This window comes from Pan paniscus, chromosome 17 (genome assembly GCF_029289425.2).
Source record: "Pan paniscus chromosome 17, NHGRI_mPanPan1-v2.0_pri, whole genome shotgun sequence".
In the NCBI taxonomy this organism is placed as follows: domain Eukaryota; kingdom Metazoa; phylum Chordata; class Mammalia; order Primates; family Hominidae; genus Pan; species Pan paniscus.
The window spans coordinates 74,218,922-74,236,066 of record NC_073266.2 but is presented as its reverse complement, the minus strand read 5'-3'; the positions used below and the strand labels follow the sequence as shown (position 1 = coordinate 74,236,066).

The window sequence follows — 17,145 nt, the reverse complement described above, 5'->3', positions numbered from 1 at the left end:
AATAAAATTAATATCAAAAAGATGGTGCCAAATACATAAAAATATATGAAAATGTTCTCAAAATCAAAGAGAATTAAGTGTTAAAGGAAAAAGGATGACACAGAACATTATGTACATTGTATTTTAAGAAAATAATGTTAGTTCTGCTTCCTGTTTTTGCTTAGTTTGTATTCACAAAGTTTGCTCTGCTTGACTTCAGATATTAAGCTATAGGTATAGACATTGCTTTTTAAATGCAATATTCAAATTAAATTAATAACAAAAATCTAGAATCAAAAATGGGAGATAAGAGCAAATTCAGGCAAAAGCTTTCAGTACTTTGTCGGAATAATAGTATGATATATTAAAAAGAATATCTAATTTGTTAATTGCCCTTACTGGCTGTGAACATTAGCCACACTGGTATACACACAGTCACGTGTTCCATTCATATTAGCATACCTGTTTCTAGGAGCCGGGAATCTAATACTGGTTTTAATACTGTCAATTGAAGGCACAAACACTAATGTTCAGGTTAGATGCCGCACATTCCTGTTTTCACAAATCCATGCTGCCCCCTTCTGGGTATTTTTGGAGATTATGTGACCAAAAGTTTAATATGATAAATTAAACAAAAAGTATTCATTCTTTAACTAATATATTAAAGAACTTAGCCTATATGCTTACATGTAGAAACATATCACTGGTACTAAACAGTTTATTTTTCGGCATTTTCCAAAACTTCTGTTCTGAATAATTCTAACAACAGAAAGACAGCTCTGAGAATTTAATCGTCAATGCAAATGAGGAAAATAAATAGTAAATATTAAATAGCTATAATACTAAAAGTAAATAAAACATGACACTTTAATAAGTTTCCCTACTCCTTCCTCTCACTCTCAAAAGTAAACCAGGGTCTGAATTTGGCATTAGCTTTCCCTTCAGTTTTAATATTTTTACTACCTATACATGTATCCAAAAATATGCAGTACGGATTTGTGTTTTTAAAATGTAAATAAATGGTATCACACTGTATTACACACACAAAGGTTTCATACCACAAACTGTACTTCTAAATCCAGCTACCTACCACAACTGAAAATCAACTAAGAAAATATGGATAGTTTCATGTAAAATATCACCATAATTAAATAAGTTGGCAATATTATACTGGGTGATTAGTGTTATTTTTTAATTCATGAATTTTCACTGCTGTCAATCATATCTATCTGGTTTATTAAGGAAAATGTTTTATAACGTACTCTTGATATATTAAAATAATTTTATTCCCTCAGTATTTTTTCCAAAACCTAGTTTCTTTCTCTAAGAGTAACCTATGTGGAAATAAAAGAAAAAGTGCCTGGGTCTTGGACAATAGACTCCTTAAAGCTAAAATCTATAATAAAAGGAGAACGATAAGCAACAGGGAAAGGTAAAATAAACTGGGAGGGAGGTGGAAGGGACGATGTCAGATCATCTCATCTGTAACTACATAATTCTAATGATGGAGCTTTGGAGGAAGTTTCCTGCCGCAGCACTCCAAAGGCATTAAAAATATCTGCCTTCCCTTTCACCAGCTCTCTTCAGATTCCCCAGGCAGCTGGTACACTCTTGGCCTCCCCTATCCCAGAGTTCAGATTTTGCTAATTCACCCAAGTCTACCTCTCACAACTACTCCAATCTGAAAATCATTCTCTCTCTAACCACGCTGTGTTGTGTAAATTTTGTAGTTGTCAGAATAAAATTAAGCTAATATTCTATAGTTCTGAAGCATTAAAACACTGTAAAATGGAAAATATCTGAAGGATTAATAAGACATTGCACTCAAGGTTAAGGGAACCAAAAAGCTGGAGAACAGGAGAGAAAGGGAGACTTGCACTTCCTTAGTAATATTTATGCCTTTTGCATTTTATACTATGTGCATCACTACCTATTTATGAAATATTTTAAGGTACCATAGTAAACAGTCCAAGTACAGATGAAAAGTTAATAGCCCAGTTTAAATTTTAGCTGTTTTTAAAAAAAAGTTTCTAATACATCTCCTATATCTAATATTTGAAGTGGCAATATAATTTAATAACAACATAAAAGCTCGAGTTTAAATTTGAATCCTATTAAAATTCATAAGAACTGTCACATCTGAATAGCAATAAATCATGAGAAAACCACATTTAAAAATAATAAACATAACTTGGACTGATAAACAAAAATGGTATAGGACTTTATATCTGTCATATAATTTTTATACTGTGAACAGCTTTATTTCAAGCAAATGATATATAGTAGTTTGTTTTATCAAGAAACTGAACCTTTATATACTCTTAAAAAAACAGAAATGGCAAATAACCTAATATTAGAAACCTCAAAACCACAGATTCCAACACCTCTCAAGAAGTCAATATGTAGTTAGTCAAACCTCTCAGGTCTTTTCAAGTAGTTTACCAAAGCTCCTTGTTTCTCTGGGTACCTATAATATGCCCTTGCCATCATCACCAAAACATTTGTGATTTATAGTCTGCCTGTACCAGGCTTAAATACTTACCTTATCCTCCTTCTAAAATGTAAGCTTATATTTCTTGGAACATTTAAACACATTACTTCCTCAACTGTTCTCAATAACCCTTCAGAACTACACAATCCTGAATTATTTCAAAATTTTATATCTTAAAGGGTACCTTCAGATTTTTTAATTTTCTTACATTTTAATTCTTTAAAATAATCCATATCAGGTAAAAGCTAAATATCAGTTAACCAGACTATTCAATGAATCAATACTGAATTTCAAAGATCTTTTCCTAAATGAACTTTTGCTTTTTTAAGAAACAATACTGGCCAGGCGCAGTGGCTCACACCTGTAATCCCAGCACTTTGAGAGGCCGAGGTGGGTGGATCACGAGGTCGAGAGATCGAGACCATCCTGGCCAACACGGTGAAACCCTGTCTCTACTAAAAATACAAAAATTAGCTGGGCAAGGTGGCACATGCCTTTATTCCCAGCTACATGGGAGACTGAGGCAGGAGAATCACTTGAACCCAGGAGGTGGAGGTTGCAGTGAGCCGAGATCATGCCACTGCACTCCAGCCTGGCAACAGCGCAAGACTCCATCTCAAAAAAAAAAAAAAAAAAAGAAAATGAAAAATAAACAGTATCTTTAAAAAATGAAAAACCAAAATCCTTTAACACAAAATAAAAGGAAAAATATATTCAATTTAAGTACTCTACATAATACTATATTTAGGCAATATTTGTCATCTTTGAATATGCGAAATTTTTTAAGTAATTAAAAGTCCCACTAACAAAAGAATAGAAAAACAGTTCATTAAAAATAAAGCATACAAAACCACTTAAGTCTGCCACCAAATTAATGCTAATCTCTAGTAGGAATTTGGAAAGACTTTTAGATAAAAAGATATTAAAAACAGCTCAAAAATGAAGGAGTGGGGAAAGAAAGGATGATAAATACCTAGACAGCAGAAAAGTAAGTACATGTTATTTGTCTACTGACATGTATGTGGAGTTTGAAAAGGGGGTCTGGAGTCTGTCTTCAGAGCTCATCTCCAACTTCCAGCTGCAGCATCTGTTCTACCTAGCAGACAGTTTTTCACTTTTTGTTTACTATCTACCTAAGTTAGGAGACAAATAATGAATTATTTAGCTGAGTACTTTTTCTTAACAACTTTGTATGTTTTAGGAAACGTGAAATGTGACTATAAAGAGAGGAGAAATCATCAGCTTTGTACATTCTTATTCACAGTTAAAGTAATTTTTACACACAACTGACATTTCTCCATTTCTCTGTTTTAGAATATCTTTCCTGAACAAATAATTATAAGAAGTCCAAACTCAACTTCCACCTGAATTCACCTAAAACCCAAAACTATTCTAATAAACAAAACAGATGACAAACTCTTCAGCATTTATCTCTAATCATTACTTTTGGTAAATATTTATAATCTTTCAACTACAATTAGCTGATCAACTATCTCAACTACTATTGCCCAATCAAAACGTTTAAACAAAAATAAAAATACATTCTGCTAAAAAGAACAGGACACTGGGTCAATTTATGAGAGGGACTATTCAAGCATTAGAATCAGTATACGATGTAGCAAACTCTAATCTCAGCCACACATTTTCTAAACATTTAGCAAACATCAAACTCTGCTTTTTATTAAGCAGTTAGGCTCTTTGATCTTTAAACATACTTGCTGATGTGCATAAAACCACCTAACCAGCTAACTGAACAGGTTATTAACTAGGCAGTCATTATTTATTTGTTAAATTACCCCACAGCTAAAATCAAGTATCTTTGTCTTTATCAGGACTTTTGAATAAGAATTTTAAAATTTCTTTTTTTTCTTTTTATAATTTCAATTTTTTAAAACTTAACTTTCATTTTAAGTTCAGGGGTACATGCACAGGTTTGTTATACGGGTAAATTTGTGTCATGGGGGTTTGTTGTACAGATTATTGCATCACCCAAGTATTAAGCCCAGTACCCATTAGTTGTTTTTCCCAATCCTCTCCGTGCTCCCACCCAAGAAAATTTCTATTGTTAAGCATGTAATAACTAAATTACAAATTGCAAATATGTTATTTTTCAAGTACTAGACTTCCCTGTCTAGATCATTTTTCCTCATATTCTCCAGGCCAACTACTGCTTTTGGCTTGCCCAAGTTTAGTAGTGAGCCCATTCTCCGTTTAGTTGCATATATGCCTATTAGTATTTTATTCACTACATTTTATTTTTAAATACAAATAGTCAAAAACATTTTATTATTTTAAATACCAATCTGAATTTTTTTTTTTTTTTTTTTTTTTTTTGAGACAGAGTCTTGCTCTGTCACCCAGGCTGGAGTGCAGTGGTGCGATCTCAGCTCACTGCAAGCTCCACCTCCTGGGTTCACGCCATTCTCCTGCCTCAGCCTCCCAAGTAGCTGGGACTACAGGCACCTGCCACCACGCCCAGCTAATTTTTTGTAGTTTTAGTAGAGACGGGGTTTCACCGTGTCAGCCAGGATGGTCTTGATCTCCTGACCTCGTGATCCGCCCCTCTCAGCCTCCCAAAGTGCTGGGATTACAGGCGTGAGCCACCATGCCCTGCCCACTTGAAATTTTTTAAAAGAAATTTGTTTAAAAAACACAAGGGAATATATAAGCTAAAAACAAATGTATAATTAACATATTCAAATAGAGAGCATGACCTTGTGTAAGCCATTCCAAACTTTTTTTTTTTTAAACAGCGTTTCGCTCCTGTTGCCCAGGTTGGAGTGCAAGGGTACGATCTCAGCTCACTGCAACCTCTGCCTCCCAGGTTCAAGCAATTCTCCTGCCTCAGCCTCCCAAGGAGCTGGGATTACAGGCATGCGCCATCACACCTGGCAAATTTTTTGTAATTTTAGTAGAGAAGGGGTTTCTCCATGTTGATCAGGCTGTTCTCGAACTCCCAACTTCAGGTGATGCGCCTGCCTCGGCCTCCCAAAGTGCTGGGATTACAGGCTTGAGCCATCGCACCCGGCCCATTCCAAACTTTTAATCACATTTGTAATTTAAAGAAAAACTATATCTTATTCTATATAATATTCTATTATTTTAAATATTTTATTCTCTCACACACACACAAAATCAATCAAAACAGAAATTGATTATCTAAATAATCAATTTTTGCATTGAAAAATTAGATATTTCACCAAATGTGCATTCAGAAAAGAAAATTGTCATGTTTCACCATAGGACATAACTACTATAAAATGAAGTTTAGGAGAGGGGTTGTAACAATACCTTAATTTATTAATGTAATTACAATAATATCTATTTCACCAAAATATGACATAAAATTGGTTAAATAAATACATAGCAGTTTTTCACAGTGAATAAGAAATTAACAACCTAATTGGAAGACAGGAATAAAAAAGAAGGAAGAGAACAATTAAGGAGGTAAATTTGCAAATCTGCCAGGAAAAATAATGAGAAACATTGGTACTAGGATTTCTTACAAAGCCACCAATATCAAATCAAACAAAATCTAGCACTGGCAGAACATGGTTGATAAAATAAATTATCAGGAAGATTAAGCAAGTAAGCAGAAGGGCCAAGAAAAATTTTGTAGATTTTGAAATGAGATATCTTGTAGATACTGCAGCAGATACACCAGTAAGACTGTTTTCAATTTCAGTAATACCAGAGCTGGTGACAGTGAATGAATTATGATAAGCATGACATGTCTACAAGAAGACGATGTGTCTATATGTGCAAACAAATGTGTGAGTGTTGGGAGACAGTGATTATGCACACAAAGATGACTAATCACATGAATAAGTCCCATGATTAATAAACAATAAAAAAAAGTACTGTTATCAGTCCTAAGCCCTCCTAAAATCTGTATTTCTATTTATAAGACATCACAGCCTAACTTAAAATGCATCAGAAAGCAATCTGGTTCCACAAAGGTATGCATGAAATTTTCCAAAATCATCATCAGTGACTGTTAGGCTTTGTCTCCCTTGTTAACAACAATTTTTTATTTAAGTGAACTCTATCGATAAGTATTTTGCCTTTACCAACATATATATTCATTGTCTTTGCTCAGATGGACCCAAAAATAATGAGATTGTACAATGTCTTCAGGCATACTTAAATTATTTTAAAATGTAAAATTGAAACATCATTCAATAAACATTTTCTCAACTGCTGCTATGTTTCAGAAAGAAGCCAGACCATTTCGAAGCTAGTAAAAAAACACTATGTCCCTCTTCTGTTTCTATGTGCCCCAATAGTTAGTGGCCGTAACTTTGCCTAAATGTTACTATTATTTTAGTTTTAAAATTGAAAGGGTTTTCTTAATTCTCTTGTCACACTTCCTTTAAGTTAGTCTAGATTCCATTTACATTCCTGATAGTAATATAACTTGGCTCTACCATAGTGAAATAATCTTTTATATAAATCAACTTACACTACAGTTTTCAGGTGGAACTAGAAGTTGAGTAATCTCACCACCATGAACACAGAAGATATGTTTCATTTCTCCAGAAAATATGTCCCAAATTATGACTGAAAAATCCACACCTCCAGATATCAGGTATCTTTGATCATACCGAGCTGAGACCTGATGAGGATATAGCAAACATGTGACTTTGTTCCGATGACCACGGAGTGTTCTGTGAGGTGGCCAACCTGTGAATGAGGGTTTGGATTTAAAATGGGAAAATTAAAGGTTTACCAAGTTTCAGTAAGTAAAAGTAAACATGAATGTTTAGAATAGCTACAAATTATATCACAGCAAAGGCTTCCAACTTTATCTTCTAACACAACTCTGCCTAATTCAGTATCTACTAGCCACATGAGACTACTGAGCACTTGAAATGGGGGTAATCCAGATTCCTATGTGCTGTGAATTTAAACTAGTCATGAGATTTTGAAGAGTTGATACAAAAAACCTAAAATATTTCATCAACAATCTTCATATTGATTAGAAGTTGAAATGAAAATAGTTTTTGCTATATTGGGTTATATAAAATATAGTCAATTTCAACTGTTTCATTTTATTTTTTAACACGGCTATTAGGAAATTACAGGTACGGTGTTATATATATGGTTGACATTCGATTTCCACTGGCTGTTGAGAGGACGAGGCAGGCGGATCACTTGAGGTCAGGAGTTCGAGACCAGCCTGGCCAACATGGTGAAACTCTGTCCCTACAAAAAATACAAAAATTAGCTGGGTGTGGTGGCACATGCCTGTAATCCCAGCTACTTGGGGGGCTGTGCAGGAGAACTGCTTGAACTCAGGAGGCAGAGACTGTAGTGAGCCGAGATCATGCCACTGCACTCTAGTCTGAGCAACACAATGAGACTCTTTCTCGGAAAAAAAAAAAAAAAAAGATTTCTATTGGATGGTACTGTTCTGGAGGATTTTCAGAATTACTGGTAATACAGTAATTATTTAGTAATCCATAGAGATAACTAAGAGATGAAACTATTAACATATCTCAAAGAGATAAAATTGGATACTTCTTTATTTACAGTCATTACATTGTATTAATTCTAATAACAGGCACTGAATATTTTATCTGTGCATTAAACTCTACCAACTACATAGCACCCCAACAACTAACTACACTGATTCACTGTATTTATTTAAAAACAAAAAACAGAGACATTTTCACTCTCTGGGTAAGAGTTGTCAAAACACTTTAGACATACGGAGCTCTTCAGTATACCTCTTCTGAGCATGTGTTCCCCTTGCAACAGCTGTACTATGGCCGTCTGTGTGGCAGGTACAATAACTATGCTTCCATCTTCACGACCACAAACAAGTCGTCCATGTGCTGGTATGTACACACTTGCAGTTACTTTAAGAGGTTCATTACTATTGGGAATCACACTCAGCTGATCTATAATTCCAGCAGGACAAGGATTCAGTTTATCAAATGCCTCTTGCAAACTAATAGAAGTTGTCATTGCCAGCCCTGTAGAGGTTTGGTTTTGTATAAAAGAAAAACATTTGTGCATGTTAAAAAAAATTTAAAACATTAAAATAATGTTGATTGATCCAGTAATCAAAGAAAATGATATATGTACATTATGAATGTTATTCAGTAGTTGGTATTTAAGATATTAAATTAATTAAGAAATTGTTACACATGATTTACTATTACCTTCTTCACTTCCCTGTTTATCAGCTGTGTCTGATATGTTCCAAATAGTCAACCTTCCAGAAGAATCACCCTGAATTAATAGTTTATGGAAATATTCTCTGCATCCATAGAAGAACCGAGTAACAGGAGGACAAATTAGCAACTGCCAAAAAAAGTATTTGAATATCTTTAGTTATATTTTTAATCAAACTATTTCACACATTAATGCTTTTCAAATAAAGATATTAGGTAATTTGTCCCAGTAGCCAAGTTAAAAAAGTGTTTATAGCATGATTATTCAACAATATTTTAATGTAATTCTATAGCACTAACATACATGTCAACTAATATTCTAATCTAGTATAACACACACATTGAATGAAACAAAAACTGTATTTACAGCCTTTCTCTAAAATTAGCATTTATGCTACTTTTCACCACTTTATAATAACTCATGTGTAGCCACAATAATGCAATTTAACTGCCTATTATTAAATAATTAACACATAGCTAAGCTTTATCAAAAAGAAAAGTCTTCACTTAAAAGGTCAAGATGAGAGAACTCACTAATCCTGCTTTTTTTGCCCACTCCTGATTAATCATTAAGAATAGCAACAAAATTAGGGAACAGTGGCTCATGCTTGTAATCCCAACAATGACATGGAAGATCGCTTGAGGCCAGGAGTCAGAGACCGGCCCTGGACAACTAAGCGAAATCCTGTCTCTACAGAAAAAAAAAAAAAAAAAACTTAGCCCAGCATGGTGGCACAGGCTCATAGCTCCAGGTATTCAGGAGGCTGTGGTGGGAGCACCACTTGAGTCCAGGAGTTTGAAGCTACAGCGAACTATCATTTCGCTACTGCACTCCAGCCTGGATGACACAGCAAGAACTTGCCTCAAAAAAACAAAAAGTAGGCTGGCCACAGTGACTCATGCCTGTAATGCCAGCACTTTGGGAGTCTGCAGCGGGCAGATCACTTGAGGCCAAAAGTTCAAGACCAGCCTGGCCAACATGGTGAAACCCCGTCTCTAATAAAAATACAAAAATTAGCCGGGTGTGGTGGTGTGCGCCTGTAATCCCAGCTACTCGGGAGGCTGAGGCAGGAGAATCACTTGAACCCAGGAAGCAAAGGTTGCAGTGAGCCGAGATCACACCACTGCACTCCAGCCTGGGAGTCAAAGGGCGACTCCATCTCAAAAAAAAAAAAAAAAAAAAAAAAAAAAACTAACAAAATTGAACTATCAAGCTTGCGCAACTAGAGGACCCCATTGTTAAAATTAGTATATTTTTCAACTAATAGCATATCATGTTTTACTTGCTCATATTTTCATAATCAATTTGAACCTAGCCTCTGTTAGCTACCAGCTACCAGGAACAAAAACCATTCATTAGGATCTTATGTGTACTTTCATTTTCAGCTCAAGATTTTGTGCCTTCAATGAAGTACTATCTGAAAATACTAAATAGTGTGGTGGACTTCTACTAAAATTCGGAGGATTACTTCACAAATACTGGAATATTAAAGAACAGAATCTTAGCCTGAAAAGCAATATTAAATTTGACTTCAGTTTTGACAATTATAGTTAACAGTCTAATTACTGTATTCAAATACTGGTTAATCAAATACAGTAATTAACAGCTGAAAGCATTAGCCAATGGAAACTACACATATTAAGCATAACCAATTGTTTGACTTTACTTACTGAATTTTTTTTGCTTTTGAGACAGGGTCTCGCCATGTTGCCCAGGCTGGAGTGCAGTGGCACGATCACAGCTCACTGCAGCCTCCACCTCCCAGCTCAAAGGATCCTCCCACTTCAGCCTCCCAAGTAGCTGGGACTACAGGCGTGTACCACCACACCATGCTAATTTTTTTTTTTTTAGAGATGGGGTCTCACTATGTTGCCCAGACTAAAATTTTTAATTGATAAACTATATATTTAACAAGGAAAAATTGCTACAGCAGCTGTAATAACCAATATTCTGCATTTCAACACACCACAAAATACATGTTTTTAATTTAAAATGTATTAGGGAGCTGATATTTAAAGAAAATGATTTTTTTTTTGGTTTTGCTTATGCATATTTTTTATACAAGTCATTATTCCTTAGGTTAATTGGACATGACTATCTAGGTTGAAGAGCAGTAAGTGGAAGTTTGAATAAAGAACAGACAGGCTACAGATGATCTTAATTGTACATAGATATACAAATTCTATATATTCAAAATATTCATGGAAAGAACAATTCCCTTCCCCTAGCCACCCGGCCACATAAACGTGAGACGTAATGTTCAGAATGATAAAGCCATGGAAACCTAGAACATCAATTTAAAAAAAAAAAAAAAAAAAAAAACTCTGCTTTCAAAGCCAAAGCTTCTTTCTTACTGCTCAACATAGAGTTGAAAACCCAGTACTAAGTGCTGTTGTACTTCAACATTAAGTGGATATTAAGCACGTTTTCAGAAATCACAATAAACTTTTATTTTTATAGAGAAAAAATGTTTTATTCTTTATTTCTAGTTTCTAATGATTTAAACTGCTACATGATTTTGTGGAGGTACTGCAATGCCTTGTTCAACAAAGGAACTATTACTACTCAGCATTATTACATAACTATGTGTGCTCTTCTAAAAATATATCTGTCACTATGTTTATAATTGCATGATAGTATGTAAAATAATTTACACCATCAATATGAACTTCATCAAAAAGTCAATTTCAATACACAATTAGCATAAGATTACTTGTACTCTTAGAAAAACGAATGTTATTTCATAGGCATATTATATGTTTTTAAACAAGCAGATTTTGAAATGTCCTTATAACTGACCATCTCAAAATGTTTTACATTTAACACAGTGCTTTGAATTGTATCAAATTTTTTAAACCTATCACAAGACAATAAATACAGTTGTAGAAGTTTTTCAATGTAACTTTCAATTATAAATGACACCTCAAGAATTTTACCTCTTTATCTTTTCGATCCAAGAGGCTATGTTGTACAGGAGGAATTAAATTTTCAACTGCTTTCCCCACATCACTGCGGAATGAATCACTAGCCGGAAGGCAACTGAATATGGGAAAAATACAATATTCAATTAAAATACTGACATTAAATATTTTATAATTCCATATGACAAGGTTTGTTGGTATTGGACAAAAAGGGGATTTTTAAATTATAGTTAATTTAATGCAGGCATTAAATTAAATAATGTTATAAAAATATTGTCCTTCAAATAAAAATCCACCTAATTTTTGCACTTAGAAGTTAAATTGGAATTAAAAATCTAACTTAAGAAGTTCTGAAGTGTTTTATCAAAGTTAAATATTTATAATACATACATTTTCTTAAAGTCAGGTTGTACCCTAAATTCTGAATCTTTTACTTTTGATGACTGTCCTAATTTATTACTTGCTGCATACCTGGCAGGTAGTTTGTAAATATAACTTTGCCCATTTTCTGTCCAAATGATGACTTTATCTGCTGAGACAAAGTCCCCGCCGGTCCATGTCTGTCCATTTTCACTAGGACCTGAACACAACAAGGAATAGTCTCCGGCATCGAACACCTGCAAGGAAGAAAGAAATTCACAATCTACTCCATATTGTTGTAAAAAGTAAGATCCAGTGACATTTCAAGTTTTAAAAAAAAGCCTGGAAATGTATTTAGAAAACTCAGTTTGCTGCATCAGATAAAGAAAGTTTGTCAATAAGCCCTGGGAGAGGTCACCTTCAATAGGGAAGACACAACTAGGCCCCTAGTTATGGGTAACCTCCCTGTGGACAGGGAATAGACTATGACAAGTGGAGCGAGGGTGCTCCCCACTACAGGAACAGTTATCCTCAGACTTTCTATCTAGTGAAAGTATTCCATTAAAGAATTGCAAATAATAGGGAATCAACCTCAAATATACAGGCTTGAGCCCTGTTTTATTTCTATGTCTAGTAACAGCATTTCTTTTTTTTTTTTTTTTTTTTTTATTGAGACAAAGTCTTGCTCTGCCACCCAGGCTGAAGTGCAGTGGCACAATCAGAGCTCACTGCAACCTCAAACTCCTGGGCTCAAGTGATTCTCCTACCTCAGCCTAGCTGGGACTGTAAGAACATGCCACCATGCCCTGCTAACTTTTTTATTTCTTATTTCTTGTAGAGACAGGGTCTCACCATGTTGCCCAGGCTGGTCTCGAACTCCTGGGCTCAAGTGATCCTCCCACCCTGGCCTCCTAAAGTGCTGGGATTACAGGCATGAGCCACCTTGCCTGGCCCAGTAACAACATTTCTAACAATAAACTCTGGCATGGGAATAACTCATTATTATAAGGGAGTTACTTTGCTCTACATTATTTCATCAATGTTCTAAAATACTATAGTTAACAGGCTCAATTTTACTATGTAATAATTTTCACATATAAAATTCAAATCCCTATAATTTCACCAGCAATAAAGGCTACTAACCTTATAGGGCTTTACATTTGAAAGGCACTGCAAAGTTTACAAAGTACCTTTACAATTATTATCTCATATGACCCTGAGAATCACCGCAGATGTTACTATTCCAGTTTACAGACAAGAAATGGACACAAATAAAAATTTGATCAGTTGCTCAAAGTCATGTGTCCAGTAAGTGATAGAGCTAAAGCTAAAAACTCTGCTCTTATAATTCCTAGCAGAATTATTCTATCACTTTCAATATTTGAAAAAAGTACATTAAATGTTTTTATGTACATTTTCCCAGGAGGAATGAGTAATTCCTCATTCCTCAATAGCTCAGAGGTTTTATTTTACTTTTCTTTAAAGAAAACAATGAAGTTGCTTGTATACAGCCTTGAAGTTAGAACACATCCTAGCTGCATTTACCATGATTTCTTATAATATTTATCAGCGTATAACATCAGCACTACAATTATAGCCAAGAAAACTCCAAGAAAGAGTAAGGAAGGGAAACCAGCCCTCCAGCCCTATTATCTGTTAAAGCAAATCATACAACTATAAAAGTTAGAACAATATAGTATTAATTCATGAATGGGCAGACAAATCCAGAAGTCTGAAAACAGATTCCAATAATGTAGGAATATAGTATATTATCAAGGGACAACAGACGAATGAATTATTCAACAAATGGCATCAGGAACTGGGGGGTCCATCTGACATAAAAATAAAATTGGATCTACATTTCACAATTTATACAAAATAAATTCCAGATTAAAGATTCAAAGGTATGTAAGACAAAACCATATAGGCCAGGCATGGTGGCTCATGCCTATAATCCCAGCACTTTGGGAGGCCAAGGCAAGCTGACCACTTGATGCCAGGAGTTCAAGACTAGCCTGAGCAACATGGTGAAACCCATCTCTACTAAAAATACAAAAATTGGTCAGGCGTGGTGGTCCATGCCTGTGATCCCAGCTACTTGGGAGGCTGAGGCAGGAGAATCCCTTGAACCTGAGAGGCAGAGGTTACAGTGAGCCGAGATTGCACCATTGCACTCCAGCCTGGGCGACAGCAAGACTCTGTCTCAAAACAAACAGACAAAATTAAAAATAAAACCATATAAAAATTAGGGGAAAATGAAAGATTTGAATCTCAGCTTATGGTAAGCCCAATTGAAAACTTCTTCATGATAATAAGTATCTTAAAAAGCCATTCTGGTGGGTTGTAGTACTATCTCAGTATTGTCTTAATATGATGATTAGTGAAGTTGAGCACCTTTCTATACATTTACTGGCCATCTGGCTTTCATCTTTTGTGAAATATTTTTGTCCAATTTCCTGCTGAGTGTTCCGTAGTTTTCTTCCTGATTTGCAGGAGTTGGGTTTTTTAATAAATACTGGACAATTCTTCATTATCTATGTATATTGTAATTATCTCCTCTGACTACGTGAGTTGTCTTTTTACTCTTATGTATGCATTTTAAGAAAGAAAAAGTTGTTCTCACATAATTATAAAATGTTTATAATGGACACAAATGAAACTGGTACTAGATACTCTTATCTGGAAGGGAAAGGGAAGTTCCAGCGGGGAAGAGACACATTTTTCACTGTATCCTCTTGCCCCTTTTTTTTTCCCCCAAGACAGAGTCTTGCTCTGTCAGCCAGGCTGGAGTGCAGTGCCGCAATCTCGGCTCACTGCAACTTCTGCTTCCCGGGCTCAAGTAATTATCCTGCCTCAGCCTCCCGAGTAGCTGGGATTACAGGTGTGCGTCACCATGCACTGCTGATTTTTTTTTTTTTTTTTTGTATTTTTAGTAGAGACGGGGTTTCACATGTTGGCCAGGCTGGTCTCGAACTCCTGACCTTGTGATCTGCCTGCCTCGGGCCTCCCAAAGTGCTGGGATTACAGGCATGAGCCACCATGCCCAGATTGTTTTTTTATTACTATTTGCATCTGTTTTAAATTTTAACACAAAGGAAGAAACCCATAAAACCTACTCTAAGCAAGCAGCAGCTAGCTTTTCCTAATTTTATTCTAATATAGTAAGTGACAACGATAAGGTTAAGGTGCTGCTTCCCTAGTCATTCCTTTCACCATATGGCCCATCCCCTTGTGTTCTAAGCTCAGAAAACCAGCCCATTCCAGGTTCTAATTATGACACAGTACAGCATAGTAGTAATGAGAGCAGCTGCTGCAGTCAGATACCCATGTTGTAACTCAGCAACCCCGCTGCCATTTATATAACCTTTGTCAAGTTATTCATCCCTTTACTGCCTCAGCTGCCTCATCTGCAAAATGGGGAAAGTAACAAGTCCTCCTGTGGTAAGCAGTCTCTAACAGGGCCCCAGTGATCCCAAACCCTGGTATTCACACCCATGTGTAATCCTCTCCCCTGAGTGTAGGTTGCATTTTGTGACTGTTTTTAAAGAACAAAATGTAGCCAGGAATGGTGGCTCATGCTTATAATCCCAGCACTTTGGGGGGCTGACGCAGGAGGATTGCCTGAGCCCAGGAGTTCAAGACCGGCCTGGGCAACAGGGTGAGACCCCATCTCCACAAAAAAATTCTGAAATTAGCCAGGCTTGGTAATGCGTGCCTGTAGTCCTAGCAACTCAGGAGGCTGAGGTGGGAGGATCCTTTGAGGCCAGGAGTTCAAGGCTGTAGTGAACTATGATTGTGCCATTGCACTCCAGCCTGGGCTACAGAATGAGACCACATCTCTTTAAAAAAACAAAAAACAAAAACAAGAACCTGGGTGATAAAACATGTTTGTTGTTTTAAACTAATAATTTTTGGAATGATTTGTTATTCAGAATTAAATAGCTAATCCACCTAACTTCAGAGAGTTGTAAGGATTAAAAGAAATAATACATGGCAAGCTTTGAAAAAAGTGCTAGTCACAGAGCAAGTGCCCAAAACATGCTATTTTTCTATTATGGAAATATTAAAGTCTGGCAATGTGGAAGTAATATACCTCTTCCATCATTAGCTCTGAAGTGATATGAGAAGACTTTCCAACTACAAGAAGCCAGGGAAAATATTGACTATTAGCTTTAATAACACCCTACAAAGAAATGTCCAACCTGTAGAAAACTCCCTACTACTGCTTATATTGTACTGATAAGACAGTGACTAAAACAGTAGCAAAAACGAGAAATTAAGACCAATGAAATACAGTCTCTAACTGAATCATTCCATAAACACAAACAAAAAAAGACAACTATATATAGCCAAGTCCCAACTTCTCAAAATGTGATATCAAAAGCAGACATGAATTCTAAATGGTGAAAATAGTCTTGCACCAAGTACTTCTTTAGGGTTCTTTGGAAATCTGATAAACCAATGTCTTGAAGGATAAAAATACAGCTTCTTATTTATATAATTATCTTACCCTCCAATATTTGGAACACACAACCAAAAGTGACCTTTGTGTAAATGCACAAAAAGAGATGCTTTGGCAATTCTGACAATAAATTGGTTTGGATTCCTCCTCAAATATTGGCTCAGTATCCTGAAAAGAGAAAGATTTGTAAAACTTTAGGAATAGCATGATTGTCAATTAAAATTATCACACAATGATAAAGGCAACAAAATTAAATAAAGGCATCGCTTCATATGTTCATCATTTCAGCCCCTCAGGTAAGCGCCACGGTAGTAAAAAGCAGCAAAGATATACCCTAAAAGCAGCTAGACACAAATACTGTTGCTACAAAATCCCCTGAGATTTCAATTCTGATGAGACTCAGAGTATCATGGCTCTGGTAATGACAGATGATAAAGTCTGCCTTAATCCTAATTTTTGTAGCTATATGTGCTTTTTAAAAAAATCCAATTAATTTCTCTATCTTCTCCTGAATTCCATGCCTAAAAATTCCCTAGCTGAAGAGAGTAGCATCAAAATTGTCAGAGACTTCATCTTTCTCATTGATAAAAAAAAAAAAGAACAAGGAATTCAAGCCCAAAGAACTGAAATAGATGACTAAAAATGGCTTTGTATATTTTATGTGGTGATTTGCTTTATTTTTTTTTCCTTTGAGTCAATTTAAACAGAAGCAGTTGAGGAGAACGTCACCTCTTTTACGTTTCTCCTCTACA

General features: G+C 35.4%; 1 protein-coding gene across 5 annotated transcripts in view; it reads right to left on the bottom strand.

The window, feature by feature from the left end:
* The window catches only part of WDR7 (WD repeat domain 7), a 380,267-nt gene that overhangs the window by 328,171 nt on the left and 34,951 nt on the right, over nucleotides 1-17,145 (bottom strand). For all 5 annotated transcript variants that reach the window (XM_003827244.5, XM_034943806.3, XM_003827243.5 and 2 more), the window contains exons 7-12: nucleotides 16,442-16,561; nucleotides 12,043-12,188; nucleotides 11,587-11,689; nucleotides 8,638-8,779; nucleotides 8,200-8,448; nucleotides 6,933-7,153 (exon numbers count right to left, since the gene is read on the bottom strand). In XM_003827244.5, the coding sequence (XP_003827292.1) occupies nucleotides 6,933-7,153; nucleotides 8,200-8,448; nucleotides 8,638-8,779; nucleotides 11,587-11,689; nucleotides 12,043-12,188; nucleotides 16,442-16,561 (981 nt within the window). The remainder of the gene's footprint in view (nucleotides 1-6,932; nucleotides 7,154-8,199; nucleotides 8,449-8,637; nucleotides 8,780-11,586; nucleotides 11,690-12,042; nucleotides 12,189-16,441; nucleotides 16,562-17,145) is intronic.